Here is a 24,455-nt window from a genome sequence, read left to right as displayed (position 1 = left end):
AGTAGGTACCAGGCGCACAGGTTTGTGTCAAGAATTCCAACGCTGCTGGCTTTTTCATGCTCAACAGTTTCCCGTGTGTATCAAGAATGGTCCACCACCCAATGGACATCCAGCCAATTTGACACAAGTGTTGGAAGCATTGGAGACAAAATTGGCCAACATCCCTGTGGAACGCTTTTGACACCTTGTAGAGTCCATACCCCCAACGAATTTAGACTGTTCTGAGGGCAAAAAGGGGTGGGGGGGTTCAACTCAATATTAGGAAGGTGTTCCTAATGTTTGTTATACTCAGTGTATATAAAAAAACGTAAAATTGTCTTTAAGAAGATGGGCTGGAAAACTGACATTTAATTTAATTTTGCCAAATAGAATCCTGAAAGTAGTTTCAAGAACATAATCATAGAAATCCCACTTAAATTTACATTTCATTGGTTAAAGACAGTCCAACTTTAGACAAATTTCAACCACTGAACACATACAACACATTTTAAAATAAAAAACGAACAAGAAATATCCAAGAGCCATCCCCCTCTGTTCTGAGCTTCAGTATTGAGACAGTCACTGGCTTTATACAGTTAGTCAGAGAAAAATATGACAGAGATAATATATCACTATTGAACCGGGAAGAGATATCACTATTGAACCAGGAAGAGACCTATAGTATCTTGCCTTTCAAAAGATTTGCACTTCTAGCCAGCAGGGCCAGTGTTGGATTACACCTGAACTAGAGGGGGAGGACGAAACAGAACAGTGAGAGGAAGATCCATAAGAAAGAAAGGAAAAGAAAGAAAGGAAGCACAGCAGCACAACAAGGGGGCCATGATAAGAGGACAGAGGCACAGGCAGGCAGGGGGTCGAAACCAACCACATGCAGGTCATTTAAACTCCAAGGCTGAACAGAAACAATTCAATGCCATTGCCACTCTGGGGCCTTTCCTTTCTTCATTTATCTTGTATTTTAGTGTCATTAGGTTAAAGCACAGACTCTTACCCCTTCTTGGCCCAACCCTACTACAGCCAGGCTCTTCCCCCAAACCTACAGCGCTTTACTGAAGACAGAATCATATTATTTTACCTTCAGGACAGGCATCATCCTCAGGCAGAACTCACAGTGGCTGAAGCAATGGGTCCAAAAAGTGCAGGAGGATTCCAAACATTTCCGGAACCGGAATGTCTCTTACTCTTGGAACCGGAATGTCCCCTCAAACATGGAACCGAAACCCCAAAGGGGCTTCTGTTGACCCTCTAAATCAGGGGTTCTTAAACTTTTTCAGCTCGAGACTCAAATGTGAAATTGAACATCCGTGACCCAAATCGTCCTCCAACAACCCAAATTAAGAAGGTGTATTCTCATAACTCACGACTCACCTCTCACATACCCAGGGCCCATTTTGGGTGCAGGCCAAGCCTGCTCTACTGGTACAACAGGCTTGGCCTCCACCTCTCCTTCTATAATATGCTTCCATCTTATGGTGTGTTCAAGACAGCTCGGAACTCAGAACTCGGAACAAGGAAATCTCCGAACTCTGACTTCAGTACATTCAAGAGAACTGGGAACTCTGAAAAAAATGAGCTCAGACTGTGAAAAAAGTTTTTAACGGCCATCCAACTCGGAATTACAAGTCGGAAACTCTGGCATCTTCCTAGAGCTCCGACTTCTCCGACATGAAGAGATCACTGATGTCACGATTTTTCACAGTCTGAGCTAGTTTTCTTCAGAGTCCCCAGTTGTCTTGAACGCACCAAAAACCTAAACCTCTACGACGCTGACTAGTGGCATAAAATGGACCACTAGTGAGGTGTCATGCACCTAATCAATATATCGTTGACATAATAATAAACTATATTTTCTATATTTTCAGTGACGCTCCTGAGTGAATTTACTTCATACATAATAACATCTATTTATTCTTAATGTCCCTGCCCGAATACCCATACTTGCGGTCTAAATAGTAAGCATTTTGGGTATGCGATAATATAATGTTTTTTAGTATGTGAAGTTTCTAAAAATGTGTATGCTTTAAATGCCAGGATGTCATAATCTTTTCAGCTTTTCATGCTATTGAGGAAGAGAATCGTCTTTTCATAACCACGTGTATTTGACAAAAGCTGATAATCAGATAAGATTATCACTGGCCACTTTAAGAAATGGAACACTAGTCACTTTAGTAATGTTTACATATTTACATTTACATTTACATCATTTAGCAGACACATCTTGCACTACTCATCTCAGATGTATATACTGCATTCTATTCTATAATATTCTACTGTATTTTAGTCCATGCCGCTCTGTCATTGCTTGTCCATATATGTATATATTTTTAAATTCCATTCCTTACCAGATTTGTGTGTATAGGGTATATGTTGTGAAATTGTTAGATATTACTTGTTAGATATTACTGCACTGTCGGAGCTAGATGCACAAGCATTTCGCTACACCCGCAATAACATCTGTGACAAATAAAATTTGATTTGAAGAGGACGCGCTATACCAAAATTAAGGAATGGCGGGAAACAACATTAGATGATGTATTCTAAGGGGGAACGTGGGCTATTTATTTAACCTTTATTTAACTTGGCAAGTCAGTTAAGAACAAATTCTTATTTACAATGCTTGGGCCAAGAAACACGAGCAATGGACATTAGACCGGTGGAAATCTGGTCTTTGGTCTGATGAGTCCAAATTTGAGATTTTTGGTTCCAACCGCTGTGTCTTCGTGAGACGCAGAGTAGGTGAATGGATGATCTCTGCATGTGTGGTTCCCACCGTGAAGCATGGAGGAGGAGGTGTGGGGGTGCTTTGCTGGTGACACTGTCAGTGATTTATTTAGAATTTAAGGCACACTTAACCAGCATGGCTACCACAGCCTTCTGCAGCGATACGCCATCTCATCTGGTTTGCGCTTAGTGGGACTATCATTTGTTTTTCAACAGGACAATGACCCAACACACCTCCAGGCTGTGTAAGGGCTATTTGACCAAGAAGGAGAGTGATGGAGTGCTGCATCAGATGACCTGGCCTCCAGAATCACCCGACCTCAACCCAATTGAGATGGTTTGGGATGAGTTGGACCTAGGGCTGTGGCAGTCACAAAATGTTGTCAGCCGGTGATTGTCAAGCAAATAACTGTCTGTCTCACGGTAATTGACCATTAATTAACATAAACACATTTAGCATCTCCTGGCTTCCACACATAGCCTACAGGCCATTTTACAAAGTCTAATAAATCCATGTAATAAAGCCTACACCTTCACAATAAATCCATTATTTATTTTAGACAGGTCTAAAGAAGCATGATATGAAGAAAATATAGTCTATTTCAGAAGAAAATAATAGCATACTCTGAGTTGTCCTTATTTTAGGTCCTGATGTGGCTATGCCAAATGGCTGTGGGCTACACTAGTTCATTTAGCAGACAAGATTTGCTTATAATTCCGTGGCATTATTTTATATTATTTTATAGTATGAAGAATACAATTGAACAAAGCTGAATAAAATATACATATTTTCTCCAAACGATTGAAGGGAGTGCGCACATGCGGCTATTCTGTGTTGAGCGGTTAACAAAGAAATAGGTACTCCTATATACTTAATTTAGAGTTATTAATGTAACTTTAGTTGTTCTACAAACGTTGGGCTATATGTTTTGATTTTTAATACAATGTAAGGCTGCATGATGACACTCTAATGATGATTTGAAAAAAGTCGCTTGAAAGGCATGAGCTCTGCTTTGTTTTTTGCGCAGGCTGTACACACTCCAAAAGTCTCTCATGCACAATTTGACAAGCACTTGATAATGCCTCGAATTTCACGGCGGCATCCCCTTTTGTGGCCGTAATTCACCCTAAAAAAATCCATGCCTTTTGCGGCCCGGAGTGCTGCATTGTGCCCTTCTCCTTGAGTGTGCTGCGCAATCCGAAGCGTCTCTCACTCACACGGCTCTCCGTCACGTGATCGGGTCTTTCTCACAGGCTACAAGTGAAGACAGACACATCGCGGACGCAACTGCGTGCATCCTTATCCAATTCCGAGGTGCATGTTGAAGATGTTAGAAGAACTGTCCACATTTACTTTTCATCAGCCAACAAGATGAGTAGGCCTAACGAACAGCAAAAGCACTAGCCTATGTCAAACTACTATCCCCCATGGTGCAAAGGTTGACCTATTCTATTCTGCTTATATATGCCAGTTAGGCTCTACACCCCTTGTAAAGCGGATGAATGTGCTTAATTTTAAGAAGTTATTTGGCCACTTTAGTTGTGATACAAACCTTTTTAAAACATATAGGCCTAGAGGCTAGGCTACATGAGGTGTGCGACTATGATTTTAACAAGTCGCAAAAAAAAGGCATTGTTTCTTATGCTGGACATCATTCACAAGTGATAATATATAATTCAGTGATAGGCTAATATTGTCACCCATCAGACTATTCTTGATTTAATCTTGTCTTCACACATACTAAATCATTTATGTGTGACATTTGTTTTGATTTAGAATGGACCATTGGCATGCACCTGTATCGAAATGGGCAGCGGGAAAAAATAAATAGCGAATGGAGGACGTTTTTCATGCCAGCCAGGTAGGCTATACTCCTGTTGTAAATATAAGCAATATGCTTAATATTAGGAATGTTGAGAAATAAATATAGTAGGCCTAGCCTATAGAAAGCTGATGGGATCCTCCTCTTTTTATTAGCGGCCATTACTCTGTTTTCTCCCGCAATTGCATAGCCTATAGAAATGTTGCGCAACATCAGCTCATGGGCTCTCGTGAAGTGTTTGATTAGATTTTCGACACATTTGCATTGATGTCAGAGTGATTAGAGGGACAATAGAGTACCGAGTACCAGGCAGTTAGCAAGGTAGGCTACTAATGACCAGCAGCAGCGTCAGAACTTGGAGAAGCCTAATTACCGTGACTAAACGGTCATGTGGAATTTGTCTGTCTTCATGACTCATGACCGCCGGTGTGGCGGTAATACAGTCACGGCAACAGCCCTAGTTGGACCGTAGAGTGAAGGAAAAGCAGCCAACAAGTGCTCAGCATATGTGGGAACTCCTTCAAGACTGTTGTAAAAGCATTCCAGGTGAAGCTGGTTGAGAGAATGCCAAGCGTGTGCAAAGGGTTCATCAAGGCAAAGGGTGGCTACTTTGAAGAATATAAAATATAAAATATACACATGCAGAGATAATCCGTTCACCTACTCTGCGTCTCACAAAGACACGGCGGTTGGAACCAAAAATCTCAAATTTGGACTCATCAAACCAAAGGACAGATTTCCACCGATCGAATGTCCATTGCTCGTGTTTCTTGGCCCAAGCAAGTCTCTTCTTCTTATTGGTGTCCTTTAGTAGTGGTTTATTTGCAGCAATTCGACCATGAAGGCCTGATTCACACAGCCTCCTCTGAACAGTTGATGTTGAGATGTGTCTGTTACTTGAACTCTGTGAAGCATTTATTTGGGCTGCAATTTCTGAGGCTGGTAACTCTTAAGAACTTATCCTCTGCAGCAGAGGTAACTCTGGGTCTTCCTTTCCTGTGGTGGTCCTCATGAGAGCCAGTTTCATCATAGCGCTTGAAGGATTTTGTGACTGCACTTTAAGAAACTTTAAAAGTTCTTGAAATCTTCCAGATTTATTGACCTTCATGTCTTAAAGTAATGATGGACTGTCATTTCTCTTTGCTTATTTGAGCTGTTCTTGCCATAATATGGACATAGTCTTTTACCAAATAGGGCTATCTTCTGTATACCACCCCTACCTTGTCACAACACAACTGATTGGCTCAAACGCATTAGGAAGGAAAGAAATTCCACAAATTAACTTTTAACAAGGCACACCTGTTAATAGAAATGCATTCCAGGTGACTACCTCATGAAGATGGTTGAGAGAATGCCAAGAGTGTGCAAAACTGTCATCAAGGCAAAGGGTGGCTACTTTGAAGAATCTCAAATCTCAAATATATTTTGATTTGTTTAACACTTTTTGGGTTACTACATGATTCCATATGTGTTATTTCATAGTGTTTTTGTCTTCACTGTTATCCTACAATGTAGAAAATAGTAAAAATAAAGAAAAACCCTTGAATGAGGTGTGTCCAAACTTTTGACTGGTACTGTATGTACTCTAGGTATAGTATGCGTTGATTCAATTAAAGGTTAGTGGGTCATTTAGTTCCCCCATCGGCATTCTACAACGCTTTAGAATATCAACAGAAAATAAGGTTGTGTTCTATTTTCTAGTCAAGTATTATTTCTAAAAATGTATCATCAAAATAAACAAAACAACAAACGAAAACGGGAAAAACAAACGTTTTCAATGCCATTTGTCATCAGCCAAGCTTCTTAGTAGGCTAATACTGTAAAACAAGTGACTAAAAAGCATCATGCAGCATTAAATATGTCCACAAACTAGGCTTGGCAGTCTTCATCAATAATAGATATATTCAGAGCCATATATAGAGAGAGTTAGGCCAATGCGGTTGAACGTTCCGAGAGCAGCACTTTTTCCTCCGTAGCCAATTCAAAGTGATAATTAACGCTTCCGTGTTGTGCTGTTTATTTCTGATAGTTTTCAAAACCTATGAATGTCCAGTGAAAGCAAATATGCAATTTGTTGAAACTACACCCCGTTATCCAGAATGCTAATCAGTAAAAAACGTCTGTTAAATTCGCTGCTCTGTTTTGCTTGTTTACAGCGGGTCATTTGTCGGAGGTGCTCTCGTAATGTTACATCAGCACCAACATTTCAAGAATAAAGTTCTATATGGACGCTAACGTGGCAGCCGTTCTAAAACCTGGCCTAACTCTCTATATATATACGTTTCTGGATATATTCTGTGGGCTGTCACTAAGAGCTATGTCAGCTCTCAACTTGACGTCAACATACTCTAGCTTTCTTCTTCAAGCCGGATATATAGAGTAAAATTCTGACATTTCCATCCTTTGTAATAAATAATGTAAATGGATTTGGTTAATTTAATATTTTCTTACAAGCCAATTATCGAGTTATTTTTGTATTATATGAATAATTATCTTCATCTCCCGAAAAACCTGGAGGCTTTTTCCAATGGTAAAAGTACTTTGGATGAGCTTTACAGTAGCTGATGAGCTCAACTGTCTTCGCCAAAGTGTACACAGTACAGTGAATCAGGAAAGGTTAGTTAATTATAAGCGATTCCTTATGTTAAGCAAAAATAATTTTTTTATCCCATATTTAATCAATATATATATTTGACTTTGTCTCTGGTTGTATTCTAGTGATATGCTATCGGACTGGTACTGTCAGTGTCCTTTTCTTAAGAGGTGGGGATTCTGCTTTTGTCTATTCCAAATAATAGCCATTTGCAGAGGCTTACAGCTATTACTGAGGAGAACCACAGCTGCCTTGGAAACTAGAGCCTTATTTAGGATGAGAGTTTTACTAGGGAAGAAGAGAGTGCAGACACTTTGGAGGGCCCTGGAGTAGACTGCAAAGCCTATCAAAAATGTATTAGTACCATTTTTGATAATTTTGGAGAAAAATAAAACAATAAAAATGATTATTATTTCCAATTCTTTTTTTTGTTGCTTAAAAATTATAATAATAGTGAGTATAAGAAAAGTAAAAGGGTGAGATATAAGTATCAGCCTTAGTGTTTAAACTGAATCTCACCTGGTATGACAGAGATAGTTTTCAATGCTCGGAGAACTCTGAATGTTCTCAGCGCAGAGACATTGCCCAGGTCCACAAACTCTGTTATATATCTGTAAACAGGGGAAGGATCACACACAAACAAACACCAATGACAAAACCACACGCAAGAGCACCACAACACCACCACGCACGCTACGCACGCACCGAACCAGGAGGTAACCACGACGCCACTCACAGAGCCTGTCCACTGAGGGGGAGGAAAGGAAAAAGGAAAGAAAAAACACGACCCACAATACACCTAACACTGACCCCATGGACCAAACCCCCATCCCCCATCCTGTCTTACCTGGAATTACAGAAATAGTTTTCAATGCCCTCAACACTCTGAACGTGCGCAGAGCTGAGACATTGCCTAGGTTTACAAACTCTGTTATATACCTGCAGAATCAAATCAAAGTTACAAACTCTTGTTATTTACACACAGATAAAAAAGACAAATGTAGTGGTTCAACAGAAACACTTCTTGATGTTTAAGATATTGAAAGCCCACTTCGTAAGTCGCTGAACTAGTTCTACGTATCATCAAAAACAGGGTAGCATATAGTTATAGATAGTTAGCGTTATAGTTAGTTTGTAAAAATGTCATGTCATGTATTCTTAACTATACTATATTATGTCAAATTCAACATGGTGAGATGAAGCCTTGATCAGAATCCTGAGGTCTCCAGCAAATTGAAAGAGAAAAATGGAGAGTGAGTGAGTGAGACAGATAAAGAGAGAGAGAGAGAGAGAAAGAGAGAGAAAATGGGGGAGAGATAAGGCAGTAAGCAGGAACGGTCAGGAACCTTCTGAAAACACCTGATTGAACCCCTCTTTCCCAAAGTAAAGAGAAAGAAAAAAAAAAAAGCAAAAGAAAGAAAGAAAGAAAGAAAGAAAGAAAGAAAGAAAGAAAGAAAGAAAGAAAGAAAGAAAGAAAGAAAGAAAGAAAGAAAGAAAGAAAGAAAGAAAGAAAGAAAGAAAGAAAGAAAGAAAGAAAGAAAGAAAGAAAGAAAAAAGAAAGAAAGACTGGATAGTTCTGGACAGTAACAATAACTTTAGACGTATTTATGCTCTACTCAATGATTTCACACAGTAATAATGCTAAATATTTCTTATAAGAATGAACAGGTAGGTATCTATAGGAGTCTGATACTTACGCCATAGAAATGACCATGAAATCCAGCCAGTTCCATGGATCCCTTAGGAATGTAAACCCATCTATACAGAATCCTCGAGCGACAATTTTTACAAGAGATTCAAACGTATAAATCCCTGTGAACGTGTACCTGGAAGACAGAAGCATGGAAGCATGATCAGAATTAGCAATTTATCAAATCCATGAAGAACAACAAGTTATTATCTGTTGAAATGATGTACTGGTAATACACTAAGGCATCGTCCAAATACCCAACTTGCGTTCTAAATAGAAGCCAATTTGGGTATGCGAAAATAGAACGTTTTACAGTATGTGAAATTGAGTATGGCCTAATTGCCAGGATTTCATTTTAGTACACGGTACAGTGGGGAGAACAAGTATTTGATACACTACCGATTTTGCAGGTTTTCCTACTTACAAAGCATGTAGAGGTCTGTAATTTTTATCATAGGTACACTTCAACTGTGAGAGACGGAATCTAAAACAAAAATCCAGAAAATCACATTGTATGATTTTTAAGTAATGAATTTGCATTTTATTGCATGACATAAGTATTTGATCACCTACCAACCAGTAAGAATTCCGGCTCTCACAGACCTGTTAGTTTTTCTTTAAGAAGCCCTCCTGTTCTCCACTCATTACCTGTATTAATTGCACCTGTTTGAACTCGTTACCTGTATAAAAGACACCTGTCCACACACTCAATCAAACAGACTCCAACCTCTCCACAATGGCCAAGACCAGAGAGCTGTGTAAGGACATCAGGGATAAAATTGTAGACCTACACAAGGCTGGGATGGACTACAGGACAATAGGCAAGCAGCTTGGTGAGAAGGCAACAACTGTTGGCGCAATTATTAGAAAATGGAAGAAGATCAAGATGACGGTCAATCATCCTCGGTCTGGGGCTCCATGCAAGATCTCACCTCGTGGGGCATCAATGATCATGAGGAAGGTGAGGGATCAGCCCAGAACTACACGGCAGGACCTGGTCAATGACCTGAAGAGAGCTGGGACCACAGTCTCAAAGAAAACCATTAGTAACACACCAAGCCGTCATGGATTAAAATCCTGCAGCGCACGCAAGGTCCCCCTGCTCAAGCCAAAGCATGTCCAGGCCCGTCTGAAGTTTGCCAATGACCATCTGGATTATCCAGAGGAGGAATGGGAGAAGGGCATGTGGTCTGATGAGACAAAAATAGAGCTTTTTGGTCTAAACTCCACTCGCCGTGTTTGGAGGAAGAAGAAGGATGAGTACAACCCCAAGAACACCATCCCAACCGTGAAGCATGGAGGTGAAAACATCATTCTTTGGGGATGCTTTTCTGCAAAGGGGACAGGACGACTGCACCGTATTGAGGGGAGGATGGATGGGGCCATGTATCGCGAGATCTTGGCCAACAACCTCCTTCCCTCAGTAAGAGCATTGAAGATGGGTCGTGGCTGGGTCTTCTAGCATGACAACGACCCGAAACACACAGCCAGGGCAACTAAGGAGTGGCTCCGTAAGAAGCATCTCAAGGTCCTGGAGTGGCCTAGCCAGTCTCCAGACCTGAACCCAATTGAAAATCTTTGGAGGGAGCTGAAAGTCCATATTGCCCAGCGACAGCCCCGAAACCTGAAGGATCTGGAGAAGGTCTGTATGGAGGAGTGGACCAAAATCCCTGCTGCAGTGTGTGCAAACCTGGTCAAGACCTACAGGAAACGTATGATCTCTGTAATTGCAAACAAAGGTTTCTGTACCAAATATTAAGTTCTGCTTTTCTGATGTATCAAATACTTATGTCATGCAATAAAATGCAAATTAATTACTTATAAAATCATACAATGTGATTTTCTGGATTTTTGTTTTAGATTCCGTCTCTCACAGTTGAAGTGTACCTATGATAAAAATTACAGACCTCTACATGCTTTGTAAGTAGGAAAACCTGCAAAATCGGCAGTGTATCAAATACTTGTTCTCCCCTCTGTATGTAGTTTTAGTAAGTAGTAGGCAAGAAAGATTTCAGACACATCCTACGACTATTAGTAAGGTTAGTAATACACCACTGATCAAATCTTACTTGTGTAGGTTGAGACATGCATAATAAACGTGTATTAGTATTTACTATGTACTTGTGTAGATAAATATAATAAACGTGTACTTACTCTACTTGTTTGGACCACTCAGGAGGATCACTAAAAGTCATGAATATACAGTTGGTCAAAATAGTACACATAATGATCATGCTGAAAAGAGTGGGGAAACAAATTAAGGAAAAGTCCAGAGATTCACAGTGGAAAACAAACAAAAAATGTCATCCATAACAGTTTACTATCTATCACATTACGTTTGATGGTAATCTTCCATTCAGTTCAGGCAGATTATGCACACTCTTTTCCCTATCTCTCATAGGAACATTACTATATGGATGATTCTACAGAAGTGGTGCAAATTGCAGTCCCACCCACAAAAAAACTAGTAAAAAAACAGTTATGTCTCCAAACTTAGGACATTTATTTACATCATGATACAGTACTGTCTCAAAATAATGCTGTCCCACATTTTGATGTCACTACCGAAACACACACATTAAAAGACTGTAGAATGAATGTGCCTTAAGCCATATCCCTACAAATATCACCAGGTGATGGGATTGCATCCCTCTCCAGCAGGCCACATGGTGAGTAGTCTTTATGCAAACATTTTGGAGGAAATGAGTGAGCAAGTTGGTAAATATTCATGTATTTTTAAGACGTGTCACTACCGAACATCTAATATATCAAGAAATATGTAAATTACGGTTTTGGGACTAGAATATATGTTTGCTGGGATGTCCAAATTAAAGAAAGACAGCCATATGTTAGCTATAGGGATGATTTCAAGTCCAAAATAAGTAAAAATTGTCCAAACTGAAATGGTCACAACCTAAACAATTGACACCATAGAGCAGGGTTCCCCAATAGGCGGCCAAATTCAACCCGTGGGTGATTTGATTTGGCCCCCATGTTTTCTGAGCAAAAATATATACATAAATAAATCGTTGATGGCCATAAAAGACTGTAAAATCACCAGGAAAACTCCAATGTCAGCAGTAGCGCAACCAGGGCTGTATTTTAATACTCTAAAGTGACTTCCTCTCCTCTATATCTCCTTTCCTTCATCTGTACTGATCTTAAAACAGGCTCTGTGAAAACCAAAATGTCGTCTGTCTAGCAATGAAATAGCTCTCACCTGTCTAGTGGTTTAATGAAAAAGAGAAGGGAAGCGAAGAGAGGCGACCAGTAGGAGACAAGGAGAGGACACATCTTTAGACTATTGAGATGCAACCCTGATGTGTCAGCAGACCCACATGGCAGGCTGTGATTGGTGCTGAGTGGGAAGTCCAATCCAGGAAGTGATTGACATGATTAAACTACTCAAGACAGGATTAACCTTGAAGTATCAACACATTGTAGGATTTCAAAAACTAACTCACCAGGCCCGTATTCACAAAGCGTCTCACAGTATGAGTGCTGATCTACGATCAGGTCCCCCCCATCCATATAATTGTATTCATTATAACTTAAAACTAATACGAGATAAGCACTCCTAGTCTGAGAAGCTTTATGACTTTGGGCCCTAGATTTGTGTGACTGTTAAAATAGCAGCAACCCCAACGCAAAACCAAAGCAACCCCCAGACTAATTTCACTCTCAAATCTCAAAGTAATCCTTCACACAGATTTTCTGTGGTATACGAGCACAATGTATTGTGGGTGCATAGATTGATTGTGGGTCAAATACACATTTTGTAACTGTATCTGTCGATTCTGTAGCGATATATAATGTCTATAAGTCTATCTGGGGTCAGTGCCCAGGTCAGGATCACGAATGAGGATCAGTTTCAGTGTTATTTTCAGCATCTTAATAGATCAATGGCCAAGGATGTAGGATGTATGGACTAAGCCATCTGATCTACTTTTATATTGGTAGCCAATAGCTATCCCTTCTTCTAACATCTAAGGACTGGATGTGACATCATTATTAGTCAGAGTTCTCTCCCCCTTCTCCATGGCTGAGAGTCATCCTGATAAAATAATACATTATAAGGGGGTCATTTTTCATAAAAAGTCTTAATAATACATTATAACTGCATAATACTGGATTAATACCTGCAATCTTATCGAAGTCACCCTTACACTAGCCCTCCACTCCTCTCCTCTCCCAATGTAGCAATCTGCTCTGATCTGATCAGTTCGGTAAGAGTAAATACAGGTATGTCGACGTTACCAAAGGTTTCTGTGGGACACATGGGGTGCTAGCCTGGGTTAATAGATACTAAAAAAGGGAAAGAAGAAAAAGTAATCCCTCTTTTTAGAAGACTTTAGAAGCCCCTCTACGGGGGCTCAGTAAGAGGGTTTACAGTTGTCAGGTTAAGGATTGATGAAATGTAAAATCCTACATGTACTCTCTTTCCAAGATTAAGGATCATCCATTTTGGCATTTAGCCATTCTCATTGGTAGATTAATCTTCAAATTAAAGACTATATCCATGTATTTTTCCCACTGTAGTTAACAGCTTTGCCCTTGCTGATACCTGCAGCTTTCAGACTATATAGCGCTGACTGTGCGTCCCTGGCCTATTCCATATAGTGCACTATCAAGGGAATAGGGTGCCATTTTGAACATCAACCCATTACATGATACAGACTATACTACCTACACTGAAGCAGTAGTCATATGAACATTAATAGCAGCATGCAGCAGCAACAGAAGCAGCAACATCATAATAAATAATCTAAACGAACAGGAAAGACTTTTGTCTCTCCTGGTAGGACACCATTTAAAAGGATATGAATGTATCAAAATTTTTATAGCTATTCGCCTGAAAATATTAAAAGGACTTATGATGTACAAGGCAGGGTTGGCACTAAAGCGGAAGATTGTCTTCCCTCTATTTAGCACTATGAATGTCTGTGGAGAGAAGAAACAGAAAGAGAGAAAGAGAAACAGAGAAGTTAAATATTGAAGTAATAATTTAAGGCATGCACACCCAAAATAGCTATCGGTGGTTCATCCTCCCATATGTGCTCACAAAAATGTCAGGTAAAACATTGTCCATAATATACATCATACCAAACTTTTATGTATAATATAGATATTGATCTATTATTTGAACAGAAAATTCCCAATACTAGTATTCTATTCTACCAGAATATATACTGTCGGTTTTGAGTAAAAAAAACACCTTTCACTAACAAAAAGCATAAATCTATCATTTTCTAATTCTCCACCTTATCTTACATCAGATCAACATAGGTAAACTACAGGTTTGAAATACTGTACTATCCAACATCCTGAAAATGGCCACCAAACAAACTCGATGCAGGGCAGGCAGCCTCTAATGTCTGGGTTTTACCCGTCACCCCCTCTCAACCAATCATAACGGGAAATGTGCAGTGTGTAGAGAAATGTCCTGTGGAAGGGGCTGGCAGCTCCTGCCTCTACATTGTGTCCTGCCCTGCCTGCCCTTGATGGCTGTAGTGGTTTTGAAAGCAGTGGAAGCGAGCAGAAAGCCCGACAGAGGAGGAAGGGGCTGGCAAACCTCTTTCAGCAGATAACCTCATAATTGTTTCAATAAAACATGATGATTTGCATGAAACTTTAATGAGACCCTGTGTGCATTTGCAAAAGTGATATGTACCCTCGTGCTTTTAACAAGACAAGGCTTCCCTGCATTAAGCCTTGCAGAGCATAGACCACGGATCAGTGTTTTAGCCCAAAGAAAGAAGAGAGAGAGGAGGAGAGGAGAGGAGAGGAGAGGAGAGGAGAGGAGAGGAGAGGAGAGGAGAGGAGAGAGTGCCCCAGCCCCATAGGGAGACCTCAAACTGGGCTCCCCATCTAGCCTTTCACTGAGAGGAGACGAGAGAAATAAAGAGAGAGAGAGAGAGAGAGAGAGAGAGAGAGAGAGAGAGAGAGGCACCATATACTGCGAGCACACTATATCATCCTCAGCTGACATGCCCCAACATGCACTATAATTGTTCTATACATCCTGTACAGTTATGTATGAAATATTGTACAGTTATTATAGAAAATTGGTTGTTAATTTGACATAAACATGTCCCTGTATGAGGAATAATACTGTATAAGTCACAGGATGAAAATCAAAACACACCCATAGGATTTGACTTGTTTCAGTCATGTGGCTAGCAGACCTTCATTTGATTGCAATTCAAATAAGAGCCTGATGTAAGTAAGGCAGGGTTGAGTGATGATGAGTAAGTCATTATTAGGTAATACAGTACAGTGCTAACTAGTGGAGCTGTATGTACTGTAACGATCCTGGGTTTATAAGCGCGGATATCGCTTTTGGGGGCACAGTCGATGGTGCGATGGACTTCGGGCTAGAAGGTTGAGGGTTCGAGACCTGCTCCCTGCCTGTTTCATTACATTGGTGTCAGAAGTGATCAGACCTTGCATCCAGGAACGTGCGTGTGCTTGGCCGTTGAGCGCGTTCCTGTAAGACGTTGAGTTGTAAACTAGCGCGAGGACGCGCTCTTTGAAAGGAGGGAGTTGTGTACCGACCCTGGGATTATAAGCGCGGATATCAACTGTGCCACGCGAGCATGCTTTTGGGGCACAGTCGATGGCGCGCTGGACTTCGGGCTAGAAGGTTGAGGGTTTGAGACCTGCTCCCTGCCTGTTTCATTACATTATATATATATGGGTCAGGATAGCGGGCCGGCAGCATTAATGCTATCATATATACTGAACATTACAAGCCAACCACACAGGACCAGCTATAGTGTGATACATTTGGACATGTACCAATTGCCATTTAAATATGCCAAGAATGCCAATATGACATTACAGTGGAAAGAAGCAGTTGCTCGCGCACACACACAAGTTGTGCTACATATGCATATACAGTAAACACGTAAGGAGAGACAAATTTATGAACAAACACACTACAGATATGCACACAAACACACACACAGACACCACACACAACCAACACAGAGACACGCATGCAGGAGTCCTTTTTGTAACGCATGACTAAACTGCTGCAAAGCTACTGAAAATTTCATAATCCAGAGGAACAGGGAGAGAGAGGCAGGGAGAGAGGCAGGCAGACCGAAAGGCTCTGGGCAGGCTAGAAGCAACTGCAGCAGCAGCAGTAGACTAGGTGGAGAGAGAGAGAGAGAGAGAGAGAGAGAGAGAGAGGGGGCAGGACGGAGGGAAGGAAGGAGAGTGGCGAAGGAGAGGGAAGGAATGTGAGAGTGAGGAGGAGGGGGAAGGAATGTGAGGGTGAGGAGGAGGGGGATGGGTGGGAGACAGAGAGAGAGAGAAAGCAGCAGCTCAAACGCTGCAACTCCAGGGTTAGTGCTATCCGGAATCCTTGGGACATCGCTACCCTAAACCCTAACCTTAACCCCTACCCTAACCTTAAGCATTACTCTTACCTAACCCTAACCCTTAACATTTTAAATGTAAACTTTAATGGGGTAACGTCAGAGTCATGTCCCAAGGATCCCTGATAGCATTGACCGTAGCTCCAGTCACCAGGCACTAGGCAGAGCAGAAGAGGGTTGTTTACAGTGGCAGCAGCAGCAGCAGCAGTAGCAGGATCTGCATCCGAAGGACTGCAGTGGCCATTTAACCTCTTAAACTGGCTGGGTTAGCTGATGCTTAGTGCTTACATCCTCAATTCACCTCTTCAGCCATCCATCCATCCATCCATACGCTACCCAGCCACCACGCCCCTCTGTCATTCATTCTCTCGGTTTCAATATGTCAAGCATCCTCTCTCTGTTTTTTCATTCACCTAATTCCATTGTGGTCCTCTCTATGCAACATGGACTCAGGGGTAGACGTAACAGTAAATCTAAATCTGGGACACTCTAATTAGCATGATATGTTAGGTTTCATATGGTATGTATTCATTTGTGGATGTCTATCATCCATTTCATATGATATGTAACAAATTATATTTCATATGACATCTTACAAATCGCAAATTCGTACAATATGTTACGAATTGCAATTTGTACAATATGTTACGAATTCACAGAACGTATGATATGTTACGAATGCCAATTTGTTGTGGCTAACGTTAGCTAGGTGCCTAGGTGGCTAACACTAACATTAGCTAGGTGGCTAATATTCGCTAGGCTAGGGGTTAGGGTTATGGGTTAGGGTTAGGGTTAAGGTTAGGGTTAGAGGTTAAAGGGTTAAAGTTAGGGTTAGGGGAAGGGTTAGCTAACATGCTAAGTAGTTGCAAATTAGCTAAAAGGTAGTAAGTAGTTGCAACGTTGCTAATTAGCTAAAATGCTAAAGTTGTTCGTGATGCACTGTGTGTGTAACTAGTTCCACAGCCTTTTTTAGTGAAGATGCCCAAATAATAATTTATATTTGAAAGAACATGAGACAAGTTGAGCAAACACTACATTTTGGTAGTTGGCACCTCAAACTATCAAACTATCACAGGCTGCACGTATCACAGTAAGCCCAATTCAGATATTATTTCCACAAATTGGTCTTTTGACCAATCACATAAAATATTTTTCAGAGCTGATCTGATTGGTCAAAAGCCCAATTAGTGAAAAGAAAATCAGAATTGGGCTGCCTGTGTAGCTGTTTAAAAAATGCTTGCTATTTCCTCATAGAAAATGATGTCATCCTGCCTCAATCAGCGGTCTACACACATTAATATTTTTAATGACTGGTATACGCCCACACCATTCTGTTTTTGGGGTACGCCCACACCATTCCAACACAGAAAAGCTGTGGTATTTCATAGAAATCTGGAAACACTGGACAGTTACTTTAAAGCTACAGTAATTTCCAGCAATTCTACACGTTGCCATGGGGCTGAAAGAAAATGTGCAGTTTTAAAGCTAAATTCCTGCAATTCTGCCATGGTTTATGACATGTTCTTATGCTATCTGAGTGACTCAAACATTATAACAAAATCAATTGGGGGCCCAATGCCATATTTTTTTATTTTAGATTCTCCCTGACTGTCTAGTTTTTATTTTGGTGATTGTTAGTTTTCAAAGAAGATCTTATTTAAAAATATATAGCTTTTTTAAATACTTTATATCTGGTTTTAAGTTTACACTTAAATGTTATACCATCCGCGGCTGATAAATGAATATAGGGGAAACACTGACTGAATAGCACATGGTTAAATCTGTATCGTTGTTGTTTCAAGTCCGATGCACTCAGACATGTTGGAATGGGCTACAAGACCATCGCCAAGCAGCTTGGTGAGAAGGTGACAGCAGTTGGTGCGATTAATTGCAAATGGAAGAAACACAAAATAACTGTCAATCTCCCTCAGCCTGGGGCTCCATGCAAGATCTCACCTCGTGGAGTTGCAATGATCATGAGAACGGTGAGGAATCAGCCCAGAACTACATGGGAAGATCTTGTCAATGATCTCAAGGCAACTGGGACCATAGTCACCAAGAAAACAATTGGTAACACACTACGCCGTGAAGGACTGAAATCCTGCAGCGCCCGCAAGGTCCTCCTGCTCAAGAAATCACATATACAGGCCTGTCTGAAGTTTGCCAATGAACATCTGAATGATTCAGAGGAGAACTGGGTGAAAGTGTTGTGGTCAGATGAGACCAAAATCGAGCTTGTTGGCATCAACTCAACTCGCCGTGTTTGGTGGAGGAGGAATGCTGCCTATGACCCCAAGAACACCATCCCCACCGTCAAACATGGAGGTGGAAACGTTACGCTTTGGGGGTGTTTTTCTGCTAAGGGGACAGGACAACTTCACCGCATCAAAGGGACGATGGACGGGGCCATGTACCGTCAAATCTTGGGTGAGAACCTCCTTCCCTCAGCCAGGGCATTGAAAATGGGTTGTGGATGTGTATTCCAGCATGACAATGACCCACACATGGCCAAGGCAACAAAGGAGTGGCTCAAGAAGAAGCACATTAAGGTCCTGGAGTGGCCTAGCCAGTCTCCAGACCTTAATCCCATAGAAAATCTGTGGAGGGAGCTGAAGGTTCAAGTTGCCAAACGTCAGCCTCGAAACCTTAATGACTTGGAGAAGATAGGCAAAGAGGAGTGGGACAAAATCCCTCCTGAGATGTGTGCAAACCTGGTGGCCAACTACAAGAAACGTCTGACCTCTGTGATTGCCAACAAGGGTTTTGCAGAGGGGTCAAATACTTATTTCCCTCATTAAAATGCAAATCAATTTATAACATTTTTTACATGCATTTTTCTGGATTTTTTTGTTGTTATTTTCTCTCACTGCTCAAATAAACCTACCATTAAAATGATAGACTAATCATGTATTTGTCAGTGGGCAAATGTACAAAATCAGCAGGGGATCAAATACTTTTTTCCCTCACTGTATGTGTAGGGACCCTAAAGTGTTTGGTATTCGTTCAGAACAGTGGTTTTAATGTTTAATTGCTTCCACTGGTTAATCATTAATCCCCAAGAAATTGAAGAAAATGACTGAGTGAAGGAAATGCGACTGTTACATGTCAAACTGCTATTTATTTTATTTTATTTTTTATTTAACCTTTATTTAACCAGGTAAGACAGTTGAGAACAAGTTCTCATTTACAACTGCGACCTGGCCAAGATAAAGCAAAGCAGTGCGGAAAAAACAACAACAACAAAGAGTTACATATGGAATAAACAAAACGTACAGTCAATAACACAATAGAAAATCTAGATACAGTGTGTGCAAATGTAGTAAGTTATGGAGGTAAGGCAATAAATAGGCCATAGTGCAAAATAATTACAATTATCATTTAGTATTAACACTGGAGTGATAGATGTGCAGAAGATGATGTGCAAATAGAGATACTGGGGTGCAAATGAGCAAAATAAATAACAATGTAAATAACAATATGGGGATGAGGTAGTTGGGTGGGCTAATTACAGATGGGCTGTGTACAGGTGCAATGATCGGTAAGCTGCTCTGACAACTGATGCTTAAAGATAGTGAGGGAGATAAGTGTCTCCAGCTTCAGAGATTTTTGCAGTTCGTTCCAGTCATTTGCAGCAGAGAACTGGAAGGAATGGCGACCAAAGGAGGTGCTGGCTTTGGGGATGACCAGTGAGATATACCTGCTGGAGCGCATACTACAGGTGGGTGTTGCTATGGTGACCAATGAGCTAAGATAAGGCAGGGATTTGCCTAGAAGGGATTTATAGATGACCTGGAGCCAGTGGGTTTGGTGACGAATATGTAGTGAGGGCCAGCCAACGAGAGCGTACAGGTCACAATGGTGGGTAGTATATGGGGCTTTGGTGACAAAACGGAGGGCACTGTGATAGACTACTTTCAATTTGCTGAGTAGAGTGTTGGAAGCTATTTTGTAAATTACATCGCCGAAGTCAAGGATCGGTAGGATAGTCAGTTTTACGAGGGCATGTTTAGCAGCATGAGTGAAGGAGGCTTTGTTGCGAAATAGGAAGCCGATTCTAGATTTAACTTTGGATTGGAGATGCTTAATCTGAGTCTGGAAGGAGAGTTTACAGTCTAACCAGACACCTAGATATTTGTAGTTGTCCACATATTCTAAGTCAGAGCCGCCGAGAGTAGTGATTCTAGTCAGGCAGGCGGGTGCAAGCAGTGTTCGATTGAAGAGCATGCATTTAGTTTTACTAGCGTTTAAGAGCAGTTGGAGGCCAAGGAAGGAGTGTTGTATGGCATTGAAGCTCGTTTGGAGGTTTGTTAACACAGTGTCCAATGAAGGGCCAGATGTATACAAAATGGTGTCATCTGCATAGAGGTGGATCTGAGAGTCACCAGCAGCAAGAGCGACATCATTGATATACACAGAGAATAGAGTCGGCCCGAGAATTGAACCCTGTGGCTCCCCATAGAGACTGCCAGAGGTCCAGACAACAGGCCCTCCGATTTGACACATTTAACTCTATCTGAGAAGTAGTTGGTGAACCAGGCGAGGCAGTCATTTGAGAAACCAAGGCTATTTAGTCTGCCAATAAGAATGCGGTGATTGACAGTCAAAAGCCTTGGCCAGGTCAATGAAGACGGATGCACAGTACTGTCTTTTATCAATCGTGGTTATTATATCATGGAATGTCCTGGAATGTCCTGATTCAGTACTACTTCACATTGAACTATCAGCCTCCACTCTTCTGGGAAGGCTTTCCACCAGATGTTGGAACATTGCTGCGGGGACTTGCTTCCATTCAGCCACAAGAGCATTAGTGAGGTCGGGCACTGATATTGGGCGATTAGGCCTGGCTCGCAGTCGGCGTTCAAATTCATCCCAAAGGGGTTCGATGGGGTTGAGCTCAGGGCTCTGTGCAGGTCAGTCAAGTTCTTCCACACCGATCTCGACAAACCATTTCTGTATGAACCTCGCTTTGTGCACGGGGGCATTGTCATGATGAAACAGGAAAGGGCCTTCCCCAAACTGTTGCCACAAAGTTGGAAGCACAGAATCGTCTAGAATGTCATTGTATGCTGTAGCGTTAATATTTTCCTGAACCATGAAAAACAGCCCCAGACCATTATTCCTCCTCCACCAAACTGTACAGTTGGCACTATGCATTGGGGCAGGTAGCGTTCTCCTGGCATCCGCCAAACCCAGATTCGTCCGTCAGACTGCCAGATGGTGAAGGGTGATTCATCACTTCAGAGAGTCCAATGGCGGCGAGCTTTACACCACTCTAGCCGACGCTTGGCATTGCGCATGGTGATCTTAGGCTTGTGTGCGGCTGTTCGGCCATGGAAACCAATTTCATGAAGCTCCTGACGAACAGTTCTCTTTGCTGACATTGCTTTCAGAGGCAGTTTGGAACTCGGTAGTGAGTGTTGCAACTGAGGACAGACGATTTTTACACGCTACGCGCTTCAGGACTCAGCGATCCCGTTCTGTGAGCTTGTGTGGCCTAGCCGTTGTTGCTCCTAGACGTTTCCACTACACAGTAACAGCACTTACAGTTGAACGGAGCAGCTCAAGCAGGGCAGACATTTTACAAACTGACTTGTTGGAAAGGTGGCATCCTATGACGGTGCCACGTTGAAAGTCAGTGAGCTCTTCAGTAAGGCCATTTTACTACAAATGTTTGTCTACGGAGATTGCATGGCTGTGTGCTTTATTTTATACACCTGTCAGCAACGGTGTGGCTGAAATAGCCGAATCCACTAATTTGAAGGGGTCGTCCACATACTTTTGTATATATATTGTATGTTGCTCATATGGTAAGTACATATTTGTTTTTGCATGAGAAATAAAAGGAAAGCTATTACTGCCACCAGTACAGGCATGGTGAAAAACACAAGGCTCGTCGTCAATGAATTGCGTGTTAGGCTATCCTTTGGCCGCTTCTGCTGTTCGCGAGTATTGTAGCGATGTCCTATTCCATAGGGTTATTTATCTCTCCCTACCACTAGTTGCTCCGTTTTCGAGGGACACTCCCCCACCGAGGGACACTCAAAAATGAGGGGGAGAGCTAAGGGGAGAGTTATTGGGATTGAGCCTAAGTGTACCTCAAAGGTTCCTCACAGAGAAACACATTTCAATAACATGGACTTGGCTGTATCTAAGAGAGAGTGATGCCGCTCTTTCACGCATCCTTGCACACGTCTTCCATTTCGCCCCTGTATCCACCTCGTCCCCCCCTCTCCTTCCTTTCCTGCCTCCCTCTCTCCACCGCCAGAGAGAAACACCCATTAAACTGGGCTGGTAGTGACAAAATTCCACACCCCGCACAAGCTAGTCTCGCATTACCATATTTCAAAGTCTCGTTCATCACTCGGCTGTTAAGAACGGACGTGAGGAAGGTTGGAAATCGAGGCTAAGCACAATCTAGCTAGCACAGCCTGGCACATCCCCAACTCAACCCAGGACAGTGTAGCATGGCCCAGCTCCAGCCCAACACAACCCAGCCCCCATCCAGGTTGGCTGACCTGGTGTTCTGACAAACTGACCTACACACTCAGGGTGTGATACCCTTGAATGAAGATTCTCATCTGCGTCCCAAATGGTATCCTATTCCCTATATGTGCCCTGGTAAAAGTAGTGCACTATAAAGGGAATAATGTGCCATTTGGGAGTGGGACGCACGCATAAGTATTCTCAGATGGTCAGAACAGCGTCCCAGTATAGCCTAGCCCCAGCCCCCACACAGCAGACTGAGGCTGAGGTAGAGTGCTGCATCATTAACCATCAGCCAGCCAGACCGTTCGTTGGCCGGCCCTCCCCTCTCTCTCTCAGTCGCAGTCTTGACACACTCTAACAGAGCCAGTACTGTGTCAAGGGAGGGGAGACAGACCAATAGGGAAGCAGAAGCAACCTCCCATCCTTGCAGCTTTCTCCACATGATATTCTCCTCACATCCTTCCATCCATCCTCCATACACAGGCTGTTGATGTGTCCCAAATGGCACTGTATTCACTATATAGTGCACTACTTTTGACCAGGACCCATATATGCTGACCAGTGTAAGTCGCTCTGGATAAGAGCGTCTGCTAAATGACTAAAATGTAAAATGTAATATAGGGAATATAGTGCCATTTGGGACGCATCCACAGAGTACTCTGACATAACCACAACCTGCAATACCTGAGCTACAATGAGGTGGCCTTAGTAAAGCTGAGAATATTTCCTTACTTTGCTTATTATTCCCCAAAGCAATACCATGGTCTCTCATGACTCCTAGCAAAAACATGGTGTTCTCCTATCATGGCTGTAGTATTCTCGCGAGCCATAACCAACTTTCCAGCTGAGAGACTGTAGAGATAGGATATAGAGATGGAAGAATCTTAGCCTAGGAAGTGTTAAGTTGCGTCATTCGAATCTGGTATCAGAACAGAAGAAGGATGACTTCCCTTTCATTAGCTTTTGCCCCTTCAAGCAATAACTGGTTTCACATCATGGCTGTACAGGGATGCTGTAATCTGAGCCAAGGAGGATCCATTCCCTTTGGCAGTAGCACAAGACTTGATTCTGGACATAATCAGATTCCCCTGTTAGCTGAAAGCTGAGTGCTGAGAGGGGTGTTGATAAAGGCTGGGAGGGAGAGTGGTTGTAAAACAGAGGCTGCGTCTGAAATAGTACCCTATCCCCTATATATTACACTACTTTTGACCAGGGCCCATATGGATCTGGTCAAAAGTGCAATTTGTAGCGAAAAGGGTGGCATTTCAGACACAGCCTAAGACAGATAGGAAAAACAGAGATCTCGTTCCTCCCTGCATTTATGTGAGAGAGGCAAGAACAGAGTGGCTGGGGGGTGGATTATAAACTGGCTCACCTTCCCACTACTGGCCCTGTGTCTGCTTCACATTTCATCAGGAGAACCTCATTTCTTTCTTGTGCACTGAACTGGTTTGTTACATAACTGTCAGCATGTACTACATAGAGAGAGGGAGGTAAGGGAAACACACATGTACGAGAGCACGCGGGCTCGCTATAATGTAACATAACATAATTCTACATCATCCAAGACGATAACTTCCATAGAGGTTAGCTACAGACAGGACTCTAAAGTGTGACCACTTTGGTCGCATACGTTCCTAAATATTTAGCTGTGAGACCTGGAATTTTTATTTGGGAGCACAAAAAAAGAAAAGCTAGGTAGTTGACGTTAGCTAGCGCTAGTCGGCTGTCCCTGCACCAAGAATCTGGTATTTCTCTTT

General features: G+C 41.9%; 1 protein-coding gene across 11 annotated transcripts in view; it reads right to left on the bottom strand.

The window, feature by feature from the left end:
* The window catches only part of LOC121545897 (sodium channel protein type 8 subunit alpha), a 79,133-nt gene that overhangs the window by 44,501 nt on the left and 10,177 nt on the right, over nt 1-24,455 (bottom strand). For 8 of the 11 annotated variants that reach the window (XM_041856795.2, XM_041856799.2, XM_041856802.2 and 5 more), the window contains exons 3-6: nt 13,650-13,768; nt 10,982-11,071; nt 8,835-8,963; nt 7,657-7,748 (exon numbers count right to left, since the gene is read on the bottom strand). In XM_041856795.2, coding sequence (XP_041712729.2) covers nt 7,657-7,748; nt 8,835-8,963; nt 10,982-11,071; nt 13,650-13,768 — 430 coding nt within the window. Of the gene's footprint in view, nt 1-7,656; nt 7,749-7,984; nt 8,077-8,834; nt 8,964-10,981; nt 11,072-13,649; nt 13,769-24,455 lie in introns of all 11 variants that reach the window. The other 3 variants (XM_041856796.2, XM_041856801.2, XM_041856806.2) reach the window with 1 other exon arrangement.

Source organism: Coregonus clupeaformis, chromosome 30, assembly GCF_020615455.1.
Source record: "Coregonus clupeaformis isolate EN_2021a chromosome 30, ASM2061545v1, whole genome shotgun sequence".
NCBI lineage: Eukaryota > Metazoa > Chordata > Actinopteri > Salmoniformes > Salmonidae > Coregonus > Coregonus clupeaformis.
This window is presented reverse-complemented; position numbering and strand designations above follow the sequence as displayed.